This window comes from Hemiscyllium ocellatum, chromosome 3 (assembly GCF_020745735.1).
Source record: "Hemiscyllium ocellatum isolate sHemOce1 chromosome 3, sHemOce1.pat.X.cur, whole genome shotgun sequence".
NCBI lineage: Eukaryota > Metazoa > Chordata > Chondrichthyes > Orectolobiformes > Hemiscylliidae > Hemiscyllium > Hemiscyllium ocellatum.
The window spans coordinates 138,066,517-138,088,794 of NC_083403.1; the positions used below are offsets into that span (position 1 = coordinate 138,066,517).

Genomic DNA, 22,278 nt, shown 5'->3' on the forward strand with positions numbered 1-22,278 from the left:
CTTGACAACCCTAACAACTTACGTGGCAACTTTGAAGGATCTATGGACATGGACGCCAAGATCCCTCTGTTCCTCCATACTGCCAAGAATCCTGCCTCTAACCCTGTATTCTGCATTCAAATTTGACCAGAAAACATTGTGTTTTCAAGAAGGAGATAGATCATGCTCTTGTAGCTAAAAGGATCAAGGTTACAGTGGGGGTGCAAGATAAGGGTGTTGAGCTCAATGATAGGCCATGATTATGTTGAATGGCAGAGCCGGTGTGAGGGGCTGAATGGCCTCCCTGTGCTCCTATGTTTCTGGAATTTGAGTCTGGCATCTTCATAAAATTTGAAACAATAAGACAGTGAGATGCTAGAAATGCTCAGTGGTCAGGCAACATCTGCGAGCGGTCAGAGATAATGTTTTGGTTCTTGGTCGAGGAGAAACCTCTTCACTCAGAGAGTTGTTAGGATTTGGAATGCACTGCCTGAGAGAGTGGTGGAGTTGGATACCATGGGAGGTTTAAAAAGAGAGCTGGATGTATATGCATTTGAAAGTGACGAATTTTAAGGGCTAAGGAGACAGGGCTGGAGAGAGGGACTAGCTGGTGGCTCTTTTGGGAGCTGGTACAGACCAGATGGGTTGAATGGCTTACTTCTGTACTGTAAAATTTTACGGTTTCAGACTTCCAGCTGCAGTATTCTCCTCCTTAAAATGGAACTTGGAGCGGTGCAAAAATTCTGTCAAACCTAAAAGTAATTTAGAGACCAGAATGGAACAGGAGGTTCAGAGCAAGGTCTGGAAGAAAGAGCCTTCTAATCCACATTTGACCGGTGCATGTGTTAGTTTTAGAGAGTGTTCACCAACACCAGTGAAATCTATGTTTAAAAATACATGGCACACACGTTTTAAAAGTCATGAGTTGAAGGCGCCTTGTTGGATTGGGGTGTACAAAGTTATAAACCACCAGGTTATAGTCCAACAGGTTTACAGTGTTTAGAGGCACCACTATTGGATTATAATCTTGTATTGTGTGATTTTAAAACAGACGAGGAGCAAGTGAATGAATTGGCAGTAGCAGAAAGTATACAAGCAAGTAGTCGTGGCCGAGTGGTTAAGGCGATGGACTAGAAATCCATTGGGGTCTCCCCGCGCAGGTTCGAATCCTGCCGACTACGTGTTGACAATATATTTTGTTACAAACAGGATCAGCTGGAGATCCGGGGAAACATCGAATCTGAACTTTAATTGTCGGCAGGCGTGGCACAGAGGGAGGGAGAAAGAGAGAGAGAGAGAGAGAGATCAGTGTCTCCGATGGAGTTTAAAGAGCTGTGATGGGTTTTTGCAGTTGTTGGGCAATGTTTGGAGTATGACCCTGGGAGGGATAGTCACTGCCTACTCTCTCTCTCTCTGAATCCCGTGACTGTCACAAGCTGCAGAGTCTCTCTGCGCTGAAACCCAGCTCTCTCTCTTTCAGTGTGAGTCTGAGAGTGCAGGCAGTTCTCACAAACATGCCTGAGGGTCTCATCACTTCCAGGTAGGGGAGGTTTGTGCAGCCACAGCACAGTGTGACAGGGGGAGAGGTGTCAGATGCCCCACTCACTCCGCGGCTGTCCCTGTCCCTGCACAGGGCTCTCAGCTGTTTGTCCCTTTATTTCCGTATTGTCACTTGAGCTTAAAACTACAAGCACCGCTCAGGGGCAGAGCAACTCGAGTGCGGACCTTGCAGGATAGGGAGGGCTGGCTTTGGTCTTATCTCTGAAATGAATTGACTGGTGCAGTTTTGTTATCATTGCGGAAGAGAACCGTAAAAGTGTAATTCTCGCGAAGGCCTCGGGAAGACAGGCTGGAAAATGTCACACTGGTGCAGTAGGGGGTGATCTTTTAAACAAGAGCAACTTACTCTGTGTTTACACTGAGAGTTTAGCTGGAAAAGTGGATTTAAAAAAGCAAACTTGGACTCTCAGTCTTTACTCTGAACTCTGATGTGGACCAGGGTGTCCACATAAAACCTTACATTTGCCTCCTCTCGAAATGCAGTTGCTCAGTGTAATATTGTGCACTTTTTAATCAGCTGGCATTTAAGACACGGACACGTCGTTGTGTTCATTTTTTTAATTTAACCAGTTCTTTAAGATGGAGGTTGAACAGCATTGCGGGCCTGAACAATTCTCTCTCAGGTTCCTTGGAGTCAAATCGATCTGTGTGGTTTTCTTTTCAAGTTTTGCAATGAAGAAATATAATGTTGCTGATAAAATATAGTAGCTCGTTTCACTGCCGGAGATGCTCGTTTTTTTTTAAAAAAGCAGTTTTTTTTTGCTGTGTGCAATCCCTCTATTGCTGGTAACAGGATGGATTGCTGTTTGATTTGTAGAATAATAAGGTTTTATTGTTTCTCGGCTTGACCATTTCCTATGCTGTCTTTTCTGTAAAGTTGACCTCAATCAAAACTCTCCTGCCCATGTCCTAACTGGCACCAGTCCTGTTCACCCATCAACCCTGCACTCTGACCCACATTGGCTCCTAGTCTGAATGCATCCTCTTATTAAAGTTCTAATTCTTATTTTTCGTTACAGCCTACACCTTCCCCATCTCCCCATCGCTGTAATCTTCTCCAGCCCCACAGCCTTCTGAGATATTTGCACTGCTCCAAGTTTGGCTTCATCTGTCCTTGGTTTTACTTCACCATTGGCTGCATACCCTCAGTTGCTTGTGATCAAGCTCTGGAATTTCCACTCTAACCCTGTCCATCTCTCACTCCTTTTTAAGATGGTCATTAAATTCTTTACCTTTCACCAAAGCTATCCTTATCCTCCACAGAAACGTTTGGCATCATATTTAATTGGAATGTTGTGTAGCAACTTGTACTGTTGATTATATAAATGCTTATCATGGTTGGATAATTGGGACATTTCCTAACTGCAACCCACATTGTGATAAGGTTGTATGATGGATAATACTCTAATTAGGACTATTTAAGGCTGGTGATGGATACTTGCAAAACAGATTTTGTGCTAATTGAATAAAATACCAAAAGAATAGTTAAAGTCTTTGATATACTTATTCAGTGATTGCCTACTGTCTCCTCTTAAATGTGAAAATTCCTATCATTTTTACATATAAATAGAATTGACACATCCTGAAAGATAGGATTTACATGTATTTGGGGAGGCAAGGACTGATTAGGATAGTCAGCATGGTTTTGTGCAAAGGGAATAGTGTCTCAAAATTGATCTGAGTTTTTAAATGAAGGAACCAGAAAGACTGAGGGCAGAACAGTAGACATTTTTTAACCTGGACTTTAGTAAAGCATTTGACAAGGTTCTGCATCGTATACTATTTGTTAAAGTGAGACCACATGGGATTCAGGATGAGCTTGCTAATAGGATAAAAAATTAGCCTTATGGTAGGAGACAGAATGGTGGTGGAGGGTTGTTTTTTGGACTGGAGGCCTGTGACCAACCGTGTTCCTCAGGGATCAGTACTGGGTCCACTTTTGCCACTTATATAAATGATTTTAGATGAGAATATTGAAGGCATGGTTAGTAACTTTGTAGATGACACCAAAATGGGTGGTGTAGTGGACAGTGAAGAAGGTTACCTTGATCAATTAGGTCAGTAGGCTGAGGAGTGGCAGGTGGAGTTTAATTTGAGTAAAGATGGGGTATTGTGTTTGCCAAAACAAACAAGGGGAGGATTTATACAATTAATTACAAAGCACTGTGTAGTGTTGTATAACAGAAAAAGCTAGGGGTTTGCGTAGATGAAATTTGCACCAGAGGTAGACAGGGTGGTTAAGGTGTTTGGCATGCTTGTCTTCATTGCTCAGACCTTTGAGTATTGGAGTTGGGGCATCATGTTGAGGTTGCAAAGGATGTTACTGAGGTCTCTTCTGGAGTGCTGTGTGCATTTTGGTAGCCCTTTTATTGGAGGGATATTATTAAACTGAAGATAGTTCAGAAGAGAATAACCAGGATATTGTTGGGAATGGAGAAAGTTAAAAATCACACAATGCCAGGTATAGTCCAACAGGTTTATTTGGAAGCACTAGCTTTCAAAGCTTTCTTCATCACTATTTCTGATCACTTGCTGAGGCTGCATGCTAGTTTTTTTATGACCACGACTCCCAAATCCCTCTATGTTGTATCTTTCTGCATATCTCTCTCACAATTTAAATAATATTCATTTCTCTATTCTTCTCACTTAACCGGTCCATATATCTTTGGAAAATCTGTGACACTTGCTTTCCCACCTAATTTTGTAATCTGCAAACTTAACTATAGTACATTTACGTTCTTCATCCCTCGATGTTATGTCAGCCTTTTACTGAATGGTCTGGCTATACCAGTGTAAACATAGGGGTAGGGCCCACAACTGGTTTTAACATTGATTTGAGAAATGCTGGAATCATTCAGTAATGGACTTGACACAGTTGTCACCATTGTGTTAACTCGGAGAATATTGACATCTAATGTACATCCACCTAATTCAAGGATGGATTTCAGATTGAACAATGTAGAGACTCAAGATATCTCATTTGTTATTTCTTGATCATTATTTAGAAGTCATACCAATTATCAGGTGTATGGCTCTAGCTTTCTCAATCAAGTAACATTTTTTCACACTGTGAATACATTTTGGTAGCAACTGTGTTTAACATTGCAGCATTATCATCTGTTGGGGAGTTCATGCAAATAGTGTGATTCAATTCAGAATGTTCTAGGATTATCCACATTTCCATTTCATGGTACTTGGGTAACAGAAATGTTCAACTACAACAGGGCAATTGTGTTCCACTGCAACCTCGCGCTAGAGAAATCATGCTATGGAAAACTGATAATAGAAAATCACTATACCCATTCAGTAGCGAGTTTGCATTATCCAAACAATGTTCAAAATTTATCAATTGCATTATAGCCAATTTGTGCTGATGAAACACACATTATAGCTGATGAAGCACACACCTGTACCATTGACATTTGCTAAGTAGGATTGTCAGATAGCTACAAAGCTTGCGAGGCCTTTGAGAGGCTCATTTATTGAAATGCTTTCAGTAACAAATCCTTTTCCTGTAACTTTTGTTTTCGATTCAGGTCAATCCAGAATGTACACACTGGAATAGACTTGGCAGTCCCAGAGTACCAGGAGATCCATGGCAAACTGATGTCAGGCCATGTGGAGTATCAAATTGTTGTTGTCACTCAATTGGCCTCCTTCAAGTCTGCAAGGCACAAACCCAAAGATGTTGTTCAGTTAGTGGTAAGTGAAGAAGAATATTTTTATAATGCATTTGACAGCATGGTGGCTCAGTGGTTAGCACTGCTGCCTCACAGCCAGGGACAAGGGTTCGACTCCAGCCTTGGATAACTGTGTGTGGAGTTTCATACGTACTCCCCATGCCTGCATGGACTTCCTCTAGGTACTCTGGTTTCCTCCCACAGTCCAAAGATGTGCAGGTCAGGTGGATTAGCCATGGGAATTGCAAGGTTGCAGAGATTTGGTGGGAGGGGATTCTCTTCAGAAGGTCAGTATGGACTTGATGAACCAAATGGCCTGTTTCCACAAATGTAAAGGTTCTCATCCTCTACAACTTGAATCTACTTATGGAATTAATGATCAAAAGCAATTTTCCACTCTGTTAATGAGAAAGTTAGTTTAAAATAGCTGTACTTATGCCACCTAACAAGGTGTTTGGAAACCTGTAACCATTTTCTTGGTAAAGTGTATTGATTCTGTTAGAAAAATAGAAAATTATGAGATGTCTTTGACACTATACACTGAGTTACACTACAGTGCTTTTGGTGTAGAAAAAGTCATAACGTTACTGAAATATTATTCTTTTTATAGCAAAAGTGTTTACTTGTTTTGCACCATTTTGAAAATTTATGGTGAGAAAGGGTGAATGATTTTTAAAAAATAGAGAATTTTAAATACTTTGAGTTTTTTTTAATCTGCAAATTGCAATGTGATGGCTGAGATTTTGACCTTGCTTTGAGAAAGAAGGCTTACCGTTTTCGATAGGACAAGCAAGTGAGAATTAGAGCCAACCTCTCTCAGATGTAGAGGACTTTGTTCCAGAGATTATGATGTCCCAGCATGAACTAGATGCAGCACACAATCCTGTCACCAGAGTGTATAGGCTCAATGTGCATCAAATATTGGAATTCTAGCCCGGTTTAGATAAGCTATGTCCATAGACAGCCCCCTGGTGAATTGGCATTGCGTTTATGCACTCTTGTGGAGTTTGGCCATTATTTGGCTAGACCAGCATTTGTATGGGAGGTGATGACCTGTTGGTTTTATTGCTAGAGTCTGAGGTAATGTTTTGGGGGGACCAGGATTCAAATCCTGGTAGAGTTTATATTTGATTTAATAATGACCTTTTGGAACTCTTGCTTTATTGTCAGAAAAATCTATCTGGTTCACAAATGTCTTTTAGAGAAGGAGACTACAGCCTGTATCTGGTTTGGCCTACATATGACCTCCAGATCCACAACCGTGTGGTTCACTCTTAACTGGGTTGTGGTGGGTTTGGTGAGATGCTGTTTGGAGGGTCAGTGTGGAAGTGATGGGCTGAATGGCTTGTTCTGCAGTTGAAGGATTGTATCATTCTGAATGATTTGCCTGTCAGTTAGCCAGCCTAGAAAGACAATGAAATCAGATTTTAGGACATTCAAACAAATCATATTTCAGTAGCTGTTTTTGAGGAGCAGAGAGAAGAAATTATGCCTCATAATAGCAGAATTTGGAAGCCTCTGTCTAAGTCTCTCTCTTCCTCTCTCCCTCTGTTTTCTTCTCATGTTGGAAGACAGTACTCAGTGAAAAAGCAAACTTTGGAGGACAATCATTTGTTGAAAGTAAACATTTGTAGGTGCAGCAGGTGGTGAGAAGGCAAATTGTATATTGGCCTTCATAACAAGTATAGGGATGTCTTGCCACAATGAGGTAAAAACAATGATAGCAGATGCTGGAAACCAGATTCTGAATCAGTGGTGCTGGAAGAGCACAGCAGGTCAGGCAGCATCCAACGAGCAGCGAAATCGACATTTTGGGCAAAAGCCCTTCATCAGGAATAAAGGCAGTGAGCTGGAAGCGTGGAGAGATAAGCTAGAGGGGGGGTGGGGGTGGGGAGAGAGTAGCATAGAGTACAATGGGTGAGTGGGGGAGGAGATGAAGGTGATAGGTCAGGGAGGAGAGGGTGGAGTGGATAAGTGGAAAAGGAGCTAGGCAGGTCGGACAAGTCCGGACAAGTCATGGGGAGAGTGCTGAGCTGGAAGTTTGAAACTAGGCTGAGGTGGGGGAAGGGGAAATGAGGAAACTGTTGAAGTCCACATTGATGCCCTGGGGTTGAAGTGTTCTGAGGCATCTGGTGGTGAGGGAGCGGCGGTGAAGGAGGCCCAGGACCTCCATGTCCTCGGCAGAGTGGGAGGGGGAGTTAAAATTTTGGGCCACGGGGCGGTGTGGTTGATTGGTGCGGGTATCTCTGAGATGTTCCCTAAAGCGTTCTGCTAGGAGGCGCCCAGTCTCCCCAATGTAGAGGAGACCGCATCGGGAGCAACGGATAGAATAAATGATATTAGTGGATGTGCAGGTAAAACTTTGGATGTGGAAGGCTCCTTTAGGGCCTTGGATAGAGGTGAGGGAGGAGGTATGGGCACAGGTTTGACAGTTCCTGCAGTGTCAGGGGAAAGTGCCAGGATGGGAGGGTGGGTCGTAGGGGGGGCGTGGACCTGACCAGGTAGTCACGGAGGGAATGGTCTTTGCAGAAGGCGGAAAGGGGTATACAGGGCATTGGTAAGACTACGCCTGGAGTATTGTGTACAGCTTTGGCCTCTTTATCTGAGGAAGGATGTTCTGACTATTGAGAGGGTGCAGCGATGGTTTACTAGACTGATTCCTGGGATGGTGGGGCTGTTATCTGGAGAGAGACTGGATCATTTTGATTATATTAACTAGACTTTAGAAAAATGACAGGGTCTCTTAGAAATCTATAAAATTCCAAGTAGATTTGAGAGGGTAGTTTTAGGAAGGATAACTTCAGTGGCCAGAGATGAAGGGCTTTTGCTCGAAATATGGATTTTCTTGCTCCTCGGATGCTGCCTGACCTGCTGTGCTTTTCCAGCACCACACTCTTGGCTCTAATTTCCAGTATCTGCAGTCAACACTTTTGTTCAGTGGCCAGGGAGTCTCGAATCAGTGGGTTACAGGATAAGGAGATGGTCTTCTAGGACACATGAGAAGAAATGAGTAGTGAACCTGTGGAAATCTTTGCCACAGGAAACTGTTGAGGCCAAAACATTGAAGATTTCCATGTTGGGCAATTCTAAGACTATGGCTTTCAGTGTAATTTTGGATATGGATTTTAGGGTTAAAGGGATCAAGTTATATGTGGAGAAAGCAGGAACAGGGCACTGAGTTTGATCAACCAGGATCATGTTGAATAGCAGAGCAAGCTTGTGGGCTGAATGGCCTTTACCTGGCCCTATATTTTGTTTCCAAAGTTATCTACTGACTCTGCTAATGTTGGGGATTCTAGCCAAGCATTAAACAACGGTGGCCTTGGGCAAAATCCAGCACCTCAAAAAGCCGCAGCACTTTTAAATGTGTTGCTTTTACCCTTCCTCCCTGTACTGACAGTCTCTCATTTCTCAATTTGCTCCCTGAATTCTGTGTGTTTGATGTCTGGGTGAGTAGTTACCCAGGAAAACCTTGTGATTGGCTCCTCATTTTGACGAGCCCGTTATTTTAATTGAAGTGTGATCTGTGCTGTGAAGGAAATGACAATATTTGCTGTGACTGGCTGAAAGGGGATTCACAAAAAGGGGGAGCTGATTCACGTTTCTAGAACCTAGTCACTACAATGATGACACCAGCATGTCACCCTGCTTCCTGTATAGGTTTTGTTTCATTCTCCCAGTTCCTCTGTCTCCGTCGCATTTGTTCTGATGATGCCAACGTGGACAAAGGTCCTCTGAAATGTCCACCTTCTTCCTCAACTGAGCATTTCCCAGCATTGTTATTGACAGGGCCCTCAGCTGGATCCCCCACACTTTAACCATTAGCCCCTCTCTTCCCTCTCAGAAGTTAGAGAGATGTACAGCACAGAAACAGACCCTTCGGTCCAACCCATCCATGCTGACCCGATATCCTCAATAAATCTAGTCCCATTTGGCAGCACTTAGCCCATGTCCTTCTGACCCTTCCTGTTCATATACCCATCCAAACTTCTTTTAAATGTTGCAATTGTACCAGCCTCCACCACTTCCTCTGGCAACTCATTCCATACACGCACTACCCTCTGCATGGAAAAAGTTGCCCCTTTTTCTATCTTTCCCCTCTCACTTTAAACCTATGTCCTCTAGATCTGGACTTGCCACCCCACGGAAAAGCCATTGCCTGTTTACCCTATCCATGCCCCTCATGATTTTATAAACTTAGGAAGTCACCCCTCAGCCTCCAACACTCGAGGGAAAACAGCCCCAGTCTGTTCAGCCTCTCCCTATAGCTCAAACACTCTAACCCTGGCAACATTCTTGCTAATCTTTTTTGAACCCTTTCAAGTTTCACAACATCTTTCCAATAGGAAGGAGACCAGAATTGCACACAATATTCCAACAGTGGCCTAACCAATGTCCTGTACAACTGCAACATGACCTCCCAACTCCTGTACTTCATACTCTGACCAATAAAGGAAAGCATACCAAACGCCGCCTTCACTATTCCATCTACCTGCGACTCCACTTTCAAGGAGTTATGAACATGCACTCCAAGGTCCCTTTGTTCAACAACACTTCCCAGGACCTTACTGTTAAGTGTAAAGTCCAAATAAGATTTGCTTCCCCAAAATGCAGCACCTCACATTTATCTAAATCAAACTCCATGACACTGTAATCTTTTCTGTGTTTTGTGATCCTGCCCCACTAGCTACCTGATGAAGGAGCAGCGCTCTGAAAGCTTGTACTTCCAAATAAACCTGTTGGACTGTAACCTGCTGTCGTGTGAGTTTTAACTTTGTCCACCTCAGTCCTACACTGGCGCCTCCACATCACAGAAGGACAAGGGCAGCAGATCTATGGCAGCACCATCTGCAAGTTCACCTGCAAGCCACACACCAATCTAACTTAAGAACTATTTCATCATTCAAGGTCAAAATCTTGAAATTTTCCCAACAGCACTGTAGGCATCCCTATACTGAGTACTGCTGCATTTCAACAACACAGCTCACTCCCACCCTCTCGGTGACAAATGGGGATGGGCAATGAATGCTTGCTAGCCCTCCATGCCCCATCTCACAAGTAAATAATTTTTAAAAATTGAATTCTTTATCCTGTCTGCATTCCTATAGGAGATGTAATGGTTTGAGGAAGCCATGAGATGGCACTAAAGTTGAAGGTTTGAGCAGGCAGATGCTAGTTTGAGAAGTGCGATTGTTTGTTCTGTCTATATTTGATCCCCTATCCTACAAACAAGAATTTGCAACCCTTGAAAAGGATTGAGAAGATTTCCTTTTTGAACCAGGAAGGGGAGAGTGCCAATACCATACACGATTTAGATATTTCGATTTACTTTCACTTTTTTTTCCAGAGAAGATTTTGTTGGAGACTTTTTAAAAATATAAAGTATTGTGGTACGTTTAGAGAAACTAGAATCCAGAATTGTGGAAAGGTGACCCTTAGAGCAAAGAGCTAATTTGTCAGGAAAAAGTGATGAGAAACCTCCCACCACACACGAGTGGCTAAAGTAGATAGCAATGATGCAGTTAGGAGGTTTCGATTTAGATTAGTTAGATTCCCACAGTGTGGAAACAGGCCCTTTGGCCCAATGAGTCCTCACCGACCCTCCGAAGTGGAATCCCCCCAGACCCATTTCCCTCTGACTAATGGGCAGTTTAGCATGGCCAATTCACCTGACCTGCACATTTTTGGATTGTGGGAGGAAACTGGAGCACCCGGAGGAAACCCAAGCAGACACGGAGAATGTGCAAACTCTGCACAGACAGTTGCCCAAGGCAGGAATCGAACCCAGATCCTTGGCAATGTGAGGCAGCAATGCTAACAACAGTAGAATAGAAGGACACTGACATAGTGTCATGAAGCTTGTGTGGAAAGTAAACCCTACAAAAGTCTGTACTCCTGCTACACCTGCAGGTTTACTTTTAGTGATTGGTGCACGAGGATACCGAGGTCTTGTTGAACATTCCCTTTTCTCCATTTACAGCAAAGTTGCAGCTGTGCACAGTTTTGATGGATGAGCAACAAGGACTTTACAACAGCAGCAGAAAATAAAAGCTGAAATGGGATCCAATTGTGTGAGAAAGGTCAGACTATGAGGGCATTGACTTACTATGTCCTTGGAGTAGTTCAGAATTGGTACAGAGAGTTGAGTCAAATAGCTTGGTTCAATGTAATCCAAAGGGTCTGTGAGGAAGGTCTGTGATCCTTCGAGCTGTGAAAGAGAAAATGGAGTCCAGGTGTGATGTAAGCTGAGGTTGGGGCTGGCGAGCGTGAGGGAATGGCAGATACAGAGGTTGTCGGAGGATGTAGCAGTGATATTGAAGCCCAGATTAAATCCACTCAAAGTATGATATGTCTGGCCTATTTGAAACTGTCAGTGGTGAGGGAGCAGTAAGGGAGGGATTGAGACTTGGGCAACAAGAGGGTCAGGAGAGGATGGCCAAACACAGCATTCTGCCCTTCACACCGTGGTGGGTAAACCGGACCTCCCTGGGGTTCTTTGCTCAGTTTGGACAGGATCCCTCTTTGGGAGGTGCCAAGTAACTACAAAAGGACAGAACAGTAAAATTATGCAGCTGCAGGTCATTGTGATAGATGTCACAAGTCAGATTTGTCTGGAGTCCAATAAGGCCAAAGGAAATAGGAACAGGAGAAGCCAGTCCAGCCCTTCGAGCCTGTCCACAATCCAATAGGATCATGGCTGATCCAACATTCCTCACATCCATTTCCTGCAATTTTCCTGTATGCCTTGATTTCCTATTGAACAAGAATCTATCTTTCTGAGCCTTCTATAGATCCAAATACTCTGCCCCCATAGCTCTCTGTGACAAGGAGTTCTAAAGACCCAACCTTCAGAAGATATTCTTCCTTATCTCGGTCTTAAATTTGAGCCTCTTTATTCTGAGACTCTGCCCTCTAGATCTAGAATCTCCCGTGAGGGGAAACATGCTTTCAGCATTTATCCTGTCAAACCCATTGAAAAATCCGATATATTTCAATGAGATCACCTCTCATTCTTCTAAACTGCAGTGAGTAGAATCCCCAAATGGTTAACCTTTGCTCATAAAATAATCCCTCCGTACCAGGGATCATCTAGCAACTTTCCCTGATGTGCTGAAGTACTGAGGTTATGAATCATCAGCAAGATCAAATTCATGACGGAACGGACCAGATAATGCAGACAGATCCTCCAGGGACAAACAATAGGCCAATCACAGGCAAAAGGCAGAATTTAAATACTTCAGAGAACATCATGCATAGCAAAAGAAAGTATTGTGCAGTGTAGGCAGTGCAGTGTTCTCACTGCAAGAAACAATCATTTTACACACAAGTTGATGTCAGAGAAGCAGAACTAGTAGGTGTAGATTACAACAGCTTCCTCATTTCCCCTTTCCCCGCGCTATCCCAGTCCCAAGCCTCCAACTTGGCACCACCCTTTGGAACCGTGCATCAGTGCTCCCTCTGACCTATCGCCTTCTTCCTCACCTTCATCCACGTATCCCTTTCCCAGCTACCTCTCCCCAACTCCACCCCCTCCCATTTATCTCTCAGCCCTGACCCACAACCCTCATTCCTCATGAAGGGCTCATGCCCGAAATGTCGATTCTCCTGCTCCTTGGATGCTGCCTGACCTGCTGTGCTTTTCCCACACCACACTCTCTACTCTAATCTCCAACATCTGCAGTCCCCTGGGTACGGATTACCACTGGAACTGAAAATTCTGCCAAGCCACTTTGAGCCAACCTGTTGTATGGTTTAATCAAGTTGGTAGGCGGGACTAGCTGAGATGTAACTATAGGATTGAGGGCTGCAGAAGGAGTACATCAGGTCAACGTAAAATATCAGTTAGATACTAGTGCACCATGCAACATCATGACCTTCACAAACAGTACTAAGTATCTCTGAAATGAAGCCCTCAAAAGTGGCCTAAAGACCATATGATGGCACCATAATCACACTGAGAGGACAGATGTCTCTACCATCACATTTCTTATGAAGGGCTTATGCCTAAAACGTCGACTCTCCTCCTCCTTGGATGCAGCCTGATCTGCTGTGCTTTTCCAGCGCTACACTTTTCGACTCTGATGTTTCTGCCGGCCCTATGGCAGGGACATGAATAAGGAGCTTGTTTAAAGACCACAACCAGATGCCACTTATCTGGAACAAGTCTACAGCTTGGACTGGTAACCTTCGATGTGTCGAAAGAGATTTGCAGCGTGTCCGAGCACACTGAGCCAGTGACTGCGGAATAGGTTTTAAAGCAAAACACCCTTCTTTTTTTGACTAGAAGATTGTCATCTTGAAGCCGGTGATTAATTCAGCATCTCTGAGGGACGTTCCAGTTGCTCTCGATGCCACTCTGAAAGACAAGAGTTGAAAAAGAAGGAAATAATCAAGGGAGTGACGTCCTACAGAATGGATTAGCAGGAAGTAGCAGTAAAACCAGCCCAGAAAGCTTAAAAGGATACATTGATCCAAAGAGAGGCCCGAAGAGACCTCAATACCCTATAGTGACAAAAAAAATCTGCAGTTGTTGGAATCCAAGGTGGATAAGCAGAGGGCTGGAAGAAGACATCAAGGCAGGCAGCATCAGGAGGTGGAGACGTCAATGTTTCTGGTGTAACCCTTCAGGAAATAACGTCTCCACTTCCTGATGCTGCCTGGCTTGCTGTGTTCTTCCAGCCTCCTGCTTGTCTATCTCGCTACCCTATTGCAAGAAATAATAACTATTGTCAGTGAAACTCGCGTCTCCCATTTCGAGACCAATGTATTTGAAGGAGAATGTAATACAGTACGTATATACAGTCACTGACGGAACAACAAAATGGAACAGAAAAGTAGTAACATGGGTAACTCAACGTAGATGATGTTTACATTGTTTTGTCTTTTTGTATAAAAATGATGTTTTGAATTGAAAGCAGTTATGTACCAATGTGTTTTTCCGTCTCCTGTGGTTATGTGCAGCAATGTGAGGCACATATTATAGAATAAAATTATAGGTTCGCTTCAATAAAATCATGTATTAAGAATACTGCTGTATTGTACATTCAACAAACTTCACCTTCTGAGTTTTAGTTTATTGCATAGTCTTTTTTTAAAAAAAAGTATGCTTAATACAGCACTCACTCATCATCAAAATCCCATGGACTTGTTCTATTTTCCCGGTAAATATTTCCAGAAGTTACAGTTCATCTAAAACTGGTTCCTCTGCAGTTCACATTTTTTAAAGTGACAAGGACCATCAATTTCAGAACTGTATTGGGTCTTGTCAGAGCTGACAATCGGGGACGTCCTTCAAATACCTACAACATCGTCCAGAAAATGAACAGAGGGTTATAATTATTGTGAATTGAATTGACTTTTGTTTTTTTTAATAAATGGCCTCTGCTGCTCTCCTCATCCCTGCCACTCCTCAGTCCCATTGACTGGCACAGGTTGGGCATGGCAGAGAGCAGGCTGATTGGTAGACCATTATCTTTAAGAGTTTATAACCTCACCTGTTCACAAGCAGAAGATTGATCTTGCAGGTCAGTGTCTTCAGCTTGTGGCATTGAGAGGTGTGTGGTTTGGCAGCGATTGTCACAACCTCGCTGCTTGGTCTGACAATTAGCTCAAGCCATTGGAAGCTGAGATCAGTTTTTCTACAGCCTCCATCCAAAGCAAGTACGGGTTACGTCGAGCAAACATCAGCAAATGCCACAGGTTTACTCTGAGGCCAATCCCAGGCCCTTTTGTTATGCTTAGTGTTGATGTTTGTAAAGTAAAACAAAACTTAGACTTTTTTTTGTTGCTTTTCAGGTATCCAAGAAGTACAGTGAGATTGATGATTTGTATCAAAAGCTGATCACCCAGTATCCAAAGGCAAAACTGCCCCCCATGCCTAGAAAAGTTTTATTCGTGGCAGACGCTGATATAAGGGAAAGAAGAGTGATTTTTGATGAAATCTTCAGATTCATTGCGAAGGACACAACTCTCGCATCGAGCCCTGAGTTGTTGGAGTTTTTAGGTAATTGTTTTCAGTACAAGAAGAAATTGGTGTTTCTTAAAAGACTTCCTTGTGTTGTGGCCACAAATAAGGAAATCAATCCCTGCGCAAACTGAACTGCTTCAGTGTCAGATGGCAGCGTTTAAACACAAGTTGGCTTGACGCAGAATAGCAATAAAGTTTGAGCCAGCTGTACCATTCAATATGGTAACAGCAGACTATCTCCATATCCCACAATGCTTCTAATATCTCTATCTTTTTCTTGAATATAATCAATGACCCAACCTCCTCAGCCTTCTGTGGTAGTGAATTTCACCTTGTCTCACTTCTTCTACATGGTCTGTCCTGTGTCCTAAGGCACACTCTCCTGGTTCTAGATTCCCCAGCCAGAGTGCACATTCTCCCTGCATCTGCTTTATTTAGCCTTGTTGGAATTGTATGCCTTTCAATCAGATCTCCCCTTATTCCTTTAAAATTCAGCGAACACAGGTCCACTCAAGCCAATCTCTCCTTGTGCAACAATTCTGCAATCACTGTTGTCATCTTAGTGAATCTCTGTTGCACTCCTTCCCTGGCAAGTATATCTTGGGCAAAAAGATCAAAAATTGCACACACAGTGCTCAAGTCCAAGACTTACTAAGACGATATAAAACTTCTGAACTTTCATCCACTTGTAATAAGGCCAATATATATTTGCATTCCTAATTGTTTGTTGCACCTGTCTAAGTATTTTCTTTGGTTTGCAGGGACATTCAGATCCCTGCGTACATCCACATTTCCAATATATTTAAATAATTCTGTGCCTTTATTTGTCACACCAAAGTGTATAACATCACAGTCACCCATGCTATGCTGCAACTTCCATACCTTTCCCCACTCACTCAACTAATCCACATTTCCCTGAAGCCTCCATGTAGTTTCCTCATTTGAACTCGTGCTTTTGCAGTCAGTCTGCATCCAAACTAACTGTGCAGTTAATGGAGCTAATCAAGACCCCCTCGGACTCTAGCAATTCACCATTCTGTTTTCAGTACCCCTCCTTTATTAAATAGACAGCTTATGTTTGTCATCCTCCAGTTTGTAGGATTGACTCCCCCACCTCCACCCCCCACCCACCCCTATGTGCTTTGTGTGTAAACATATTTCTGATGACTCACGTAAACGCTAAAGATATGTAGTTGTGAAATTTCAACAAATGAGATGGTTTACTTCCAGTGTGGAGCGTTGATAGTAATAGAGTGTAGGTTTGCTCACTAAGCTGTAGGTTTGATATCCAGACGTTTCATTACCTGGCTAGGTAACATCATCAGTGGCGACCTCCAAGTGAAGCGAAGCTGTTGTCTCCTGCTTTCTATTTATATCTTTCTCCTGGATGGGGTTCCTGGGGTTTGTGGTGATGTCATTTCCTGTTCGTTTTCTGAGGGGTTGATAGATGACATCTAGATCTATGTGCTTGTTTATGGCGTTGTGGTTGGAATGCCAGGCCTCTAGGAATTCTCTGGCATGTCTTTGCTTAGTCTGTCCCAGGATAGATGTGTTGTCCCAGTCGAAATGGTGGTTGATTGTAATATTTGGGTTCTCAATAAAATATATGACTGAAATATTTGAGATAAAATTCATTTTCCGACACGGAACTCAAAATGATGAGCTTGGGGATAAGATTACTATTATGTCTCAAATGAGTTATTTGTGTGTGTGTGTGTGTGTGTGTGTGTGTGTGTGTGTGTGTGTGTGTGTGTGTGTGTATAGAAGCTCCTTGCATTAAACCTTAATACGTTCGTTCGGGCCATAGGAGGATTTTAGCCTCTGTTGTAATATCTAACTAGGTCAACTAACAAGCATTTAGAATTGGTAATGTACAAACGAACTAATTTGTTTAAGTCTGAAATAGTATCATTCTGGCTATTTTAAACAAGATCCAAATTCTTCTTTCTATCCAGAAAGATGTCAGGAACAGTTGCCCAACTGCCAGTAGATTCTTGATTCTTTTCCAGTCGGTCCGACAACTTGCTGTTTGTCAAAACAATGCAATATTGGCTGTAACAGGGAAGGGAGTGAGCGATATTAGGAGATACAGACTGTAACAACCAGACAGTTGAGTTTTATTTAAGATTGTCCAACTTCAGAGCAAAGTGAACTTTGAAAAAGAGAGCTAAATTCAATGCAAAACCTAACAGACTACTTGCATTAACCCTTGAACTGCAAAATATATTGGATCTATTCCTGTTTATACATAGCATGCATTACGATTGCTAATCATCTCTATTGTAATGTAGATATCAGGAGCAGTTAGTTTTCAGAAGGACCTTTTGTAGCTGCTTTCAAAGTCAGACACTTTCCAGTGTAACCTGGAGCTGAGTTCTGTCTTTGACCCAAGTAAGGGAGAGGAGGAGGAGAAGGTGAGTGTTCAGATCTCATGCAGCCTGTATTTCTCTTTTTCTAAACTGTTCTTCGTGTTTCAAAGTTCACTAATCGTAGTTTGAGGCCTCTGGCATTAGAATTGTCTTGGGCAGTGGAATAATGTGAAGAACATGTTGGAGTGATGCGAAAAATCCAGTAACTGAAACATTGTTATTGTCTCTGTCTCTATGGTTAGAATTTGAATTGTCTGGTTGAAATGATTTGGATGTGAGCATAGGAGGTATAGTTAGTAAGTTTGCAGATGACACCAAAATTGGAGGTGTAGCGGACAGCGAAGAAGGTTACCTCCGAGTACAACAGGATCTTGATCAGATGGGCCAATGGGCTAAGGAGTGGCAGATGGAGTTTAATTCAGATAAATGTGAGGTACTGCATTTTGGGAAAGCAAATCTTAGCAGGACTTATATACTTAATGGTAAGGTCCTCGGGAGTGTTGTTGAACAAAGAGACCTTGGAGTGCAGGTCCTAGCTCCTTGAAAGTGGAGTTGCAGGTAGATAGGATAGTGAAGAAGGCGTTTGGTATTGGTGAGAGCATTGAGTATAGGAGTTGGGAGGTCATGTTGTGGCTGTACAGGACATTGGTTAGGCCACTGTTGGAAGATTGCATGCATTTCTGGTCTCTTTCCTATCAGAAAGATGTTGTGAAACTTGAAAGAGTTCAGAAAAGATTTACAAGGATGTTGCCAGGGTTGGAGGATTTGAGCTGTAGAGAGAGGCTGAATAGGCTGGGGCTGTTTTCCCTGGAGCATTGGAGGCTGAGGGGTGACCTTAGAGGTTTAGAAAACCATGAGGGGCATTGATAGGATAAACAGGCAAGGTCTTTGCTCTGGAATGGGGGAGTAAAAAGTGAGGTCTGCAGATGCTGGAGATCAGAGCTGAAAATGTGTTGCTGGTTAAAGCGCAGCAGGTCAGGCAGCAACCAAGGAAAAGGAAATTCGACGTTTCGGGCACAAGCCCTTCATCCTGATGGAGGGGGGGGGGGGGGGAAAGATGTAAAAGAGGCCTAAGGGGAAATGTTTTCACAGAGGGTCGTATGGGTATGGAATGAGCTGCCAGAGGAAGTGGAGGCTGGTACAAATACAACATTTAAATGTCATCCAGATGGTTATATGAATAGGAAGGTTCAGAGGGATGTGGACCAGGTGCTAGCAAGTGAAACTAGATTAACTTAGGTATCTGGTCAGCATGGACAAGTTGGACTGAAGGGTCTGTTTCCATGCTGTACATCTCTATGACTCTAAATGCATTGTAGAGGAGTTAAAATGGCATTTTTATTATGGAGGGGGTCAGGGTCAAGGAGCAGAGTGAAATGTATGACTTTTTAATGGGATTCCTTTTCAAAAGCAGGAGAATGTTGATAGGAGACCTGGAATCTAATCTTTACTCTAATATATTTTATGCACCACTTCATGATCTTGTGAATGGGATTTTTAATTAGTGTTAAGTAGCTGCAGCAGACAAGACTAGTTCCTTTTGACAAAAACAAATGTAGTTGAAGTAGCAAGATATGCATATTTGTTAAAGTTGTTCATGTCTTACAATTATTATTAAAATAATCTTTATTTCCAGTCTTCATTGAGACAATGTGGATGTCTGGTTTATATAAATCTGTCATTCAATGTTTTTAACTTTAATTTTGTTGAGGGATTAAGTGATGTGAATTTGTTTGTACAGCAAGAGTGAAGGTCTACCTGTTTGTTTGTGGAGGATATGGTGTGTGTTCCTAGGGCATGTTTGAGCTGCCCAAAGAGACCTTATTGTTGGTGGCCATTGTTGTTTGATGTTGGTTGTTGTGAGGCTGAGACCAGATGTGTGAAACAATTGGGAAATAAATTGGCAAACTGTGCTTGGGTTGCAGATGGTTGAGAGTTGAGGTGAGCACGTCTCGCCCATTAAAGAGATGCAAGTTAAGCAGTTTGGAAAAAATATTGGCTCCAGAAGTTTGGAAAATTTGCTGTATTGCCTAAGAAATTAAAAGTAGGACATTTAGAAGTTTTAAATTGCTTTTTCCTGATGGTTTAGTTAAGACTGTATACACATGCCACCCGTGCCATTTATTGAAGTTGGTTTCACAACCAGGCCGGCTGTTTGTGAGGTGGCCCATGAACTGTCAATCTGTATCGCTCATTTACTCTCCTCATTTTCTTGCTGCATAAATTTAACAATGTTTAGTTAATTGTGGAACCACCATTGAAATTTACTCTGTAAAGAACATCGCAGTTAATAGCTAAGTGTAAGTATGTATTAAAATTGTTTATGGCGAGATATGTAACATGAGTCTCTTATCATGACTGGCCAATTACGTTTTTTGGAAATTCTCTTTCCAGAGAGAGAGAGCAATTTGTAAATATTGAAGTCCGAACTCCCATCCCCTGCCCCCTCTCCCTGTCTGTTCTGTTGTCAGAAGTTTAATCAACTTTTGAATATCCCCCCTTGTGAAGAAGGGTCACTGAAACTGAAACATTAACTGTGTTTTCTTTCCACAGATGATACTAACTCTGCTGTGGTCCTTTCTGTTTTTGATTCAGACCTCCAGCATCCACAGTTCTTTTTTTTTGTCTGAATGTCTTCCTTTGAGCGCGCTGTCTGATTTTGAGGCTATAATGAACCAACAAGGACAGTCATGTGACTTTTATGGGAGATGTCTTTCTTGATTCTGTGTACATTTTTCTAGATGGGTGACCTTGCTTTACAAGATTGTATTCTGCGATAATTTAGCCGTGGAGATATTGGCCTCCTTCATACTTTGTCAAGATTTTTAATGAAATATGAAGAAAAGTAGAAGCTTTGAACTAGAGATTAGGAAATGGTGAGAGTTAAAAGTATAATCCAGCGTATTACGAATATAACTATCAGGACAGCTACACTTATCCTTAACTCAAGCTGGAGAAATAAGTTACGAGCTTCAACAATACTTCACGTGCATATGTTTGAGGCTTATTTTCTTCTCTTGCCAGAAATGTGCAATATTGTTTTGCAGAGTGAGATGCGGTACTCTCTTTCCAGGGCAATGTTTCAAAATGTTTGTTTGCTGCCATTTTACATTTAGTTTGTTAACTTGCCAATTCTAAAAACAAAATTCACCTTTTTCCTTATAGGAGCAAAAACGAAAGACCTTGGTGATTTGAAATTTAAAACTCAAAATTCTATGGATGAGGAACTGCAAGAAGACGGGGACGACTCTGGAGATTTCTTCAATCAAGAGACCTCTGAAGATATTGGTGTGCTGAGGTCATCAAAAACTCTTATGCCTGCTGTGGAGAAGACTGAAGAAATTTCTGATCCGCTGGGTGTTGTGAGGTATTTTTAAAAATTAATTCATATTTGAAGTATCATTATTTGTCCAAAGTGGTCTTATGTGTCAAAATTAACATGAAATTGGATATTTTCCCACATAGTTATTTGCTAATGAGGATTTAGAGATGTTAACTCTACCTCTCCTTTCATCTTTCAGTGAGACGTTAAGCCCCTAAACAAATTATGCCGTCAGCTTAATCTCAATAATTCCAACAGTTTGGTGGGATAGTGATGTCTGCTTTAAATAATTTCAGAAGTCAAGCATACTAGCATTTATCAACCACTTTTTAATATAGTAAAAGCTCTGAGATGCTTCCTAGAAGTGTTACCATTTCAAATTTGGAAATAGTTGCTTCACCTTGAATGATTAAAGCATATTTAAGCATTTTGAAAAAAGATCATTTATACTAAGACAATATAAATTTTAGTTAAAGATCAGAAAACTGGAGATACTGTAATTGGCATCCTTGATCATGCTAGAAACAAAAGTTACCTATTCCAAAAATGCCATTTCTCAGCATCCCTTATTTGTGGCTCCAATACAGCTAAAGTTTGAAATCTATTAGACATGGATCTCTGTGATGAATGTGCTGATTTTCTCTCTGTTGGGTTCATTTTTTTCAAAATAGTCTGATATTTTGTAAAATCTTGCAAAGCTGACACATTTGGCTCTTGGCATTCAGTCGGTTTTTCTTTGTAACGTTACAAATTATATGTTTTCATCTAGGCATCCAGTTGTCCTTTGCAAGTTCCTCTGTGATCTAATTGCACCACTTAGTCTCTTCCAGATGTTAACAGTTCTTTTGTGTGTTCCGAGTTGAGGATATTGGCTTATGAGGAGACTGAGTAGAGTGGAATTATACTTATTGGAATGTAGAAGAATGGAGGGGTGGGTGGTAGGGGGATCTTTTAGAAACATATAAAATTATGAGGGGAACAGTGAAGGTAGAAGTAGATAAGATGTTTCCACTGGAAGGTGAAACCAGGATAAGAGGGCACAGCCTCAAGATTAGGAGGAGCAGATTTAGGACTGAATTGAGAAGGAACTTCTTCACCCAGAGGGTTGTAAAACTAAGGAATTCCCTGCCCAGTGAATGAGTTGATGCTACTTCAGTAAATGTTTTTAAAGCTAGGTAGATTTTGTTTTGAACAATAAAGGAATTAAGGGATACAGTGAGAGGGTGGGTAAGTGGAGCTGAGTCCATGAAAAGATCAGCCCTGATCTTCTTTGAATGGTGGAGTAGGCTCAAGAAGCCAGATGGCCTACTCCTGCTCCTAGTTCTTATGTATGGAGAAATCTTTTTCTTGATTTCCCTCTTAGATTTTGGCAAAACTTTTTTTTTCCTATGGTTACTGGCC

The 22,278-nt window shown here is 42.1% G+C and overlaps 1 protein-coding gene and 1 non-coding gene across 4 annotated transcripts in view; both read left to right on the forward strand.

Moving 5' to 3' along the window:
• Window positions 1-1,078: 1,078 nt before the first annotated feature.
• Window positions 1,079-1,160, forward strand: trnas-aga (transfer RNA serine (anticodon AGA)). Its single transcript has one exon. It is a non-coding gene; the product is annotated as a tRNA-Ser (tRNA).
• Window positions 1,161-1,277: 117 nt separating this feature from the next.
• hs1bp3 (HCLS1 binding protein 3) overlaps window positions 1,278-22,278 on the forward strand; it is a 67,862-nt gene continuing 46,861 nt past the window's right edge. The window contains exons 1-4 of one of the 3 annotated variants that reach the window (XM_060853756.1): window positions 1,278-1,519; window positions 5,076-5,241; window positions 15,015-15,222; window positions 20,721-20,922. In XM_060853756.1, the coding sequence (XP_060709739.1) occupies window positions 1,494-1,519; window positions 5,076-5,241; window positions 15,015-15,222; window positions 20,721-20,922 (602 nt within the window). In that variant the 5' untranslated portion in view covers window positions 1,278-1,493. Of the gene's footprint in view, window positions 1,520-1,699; window positions 1,847-2,194; window positions 2,326-5,075; window positions 5,242-15,014; window positions 15,223-20,720; window positions 20,923-22,278 lie in introns of those variants that run through there. The other 2 variants (XM_060853765.1, XM_060853748.1) reach the window with 2 other exon arrangements.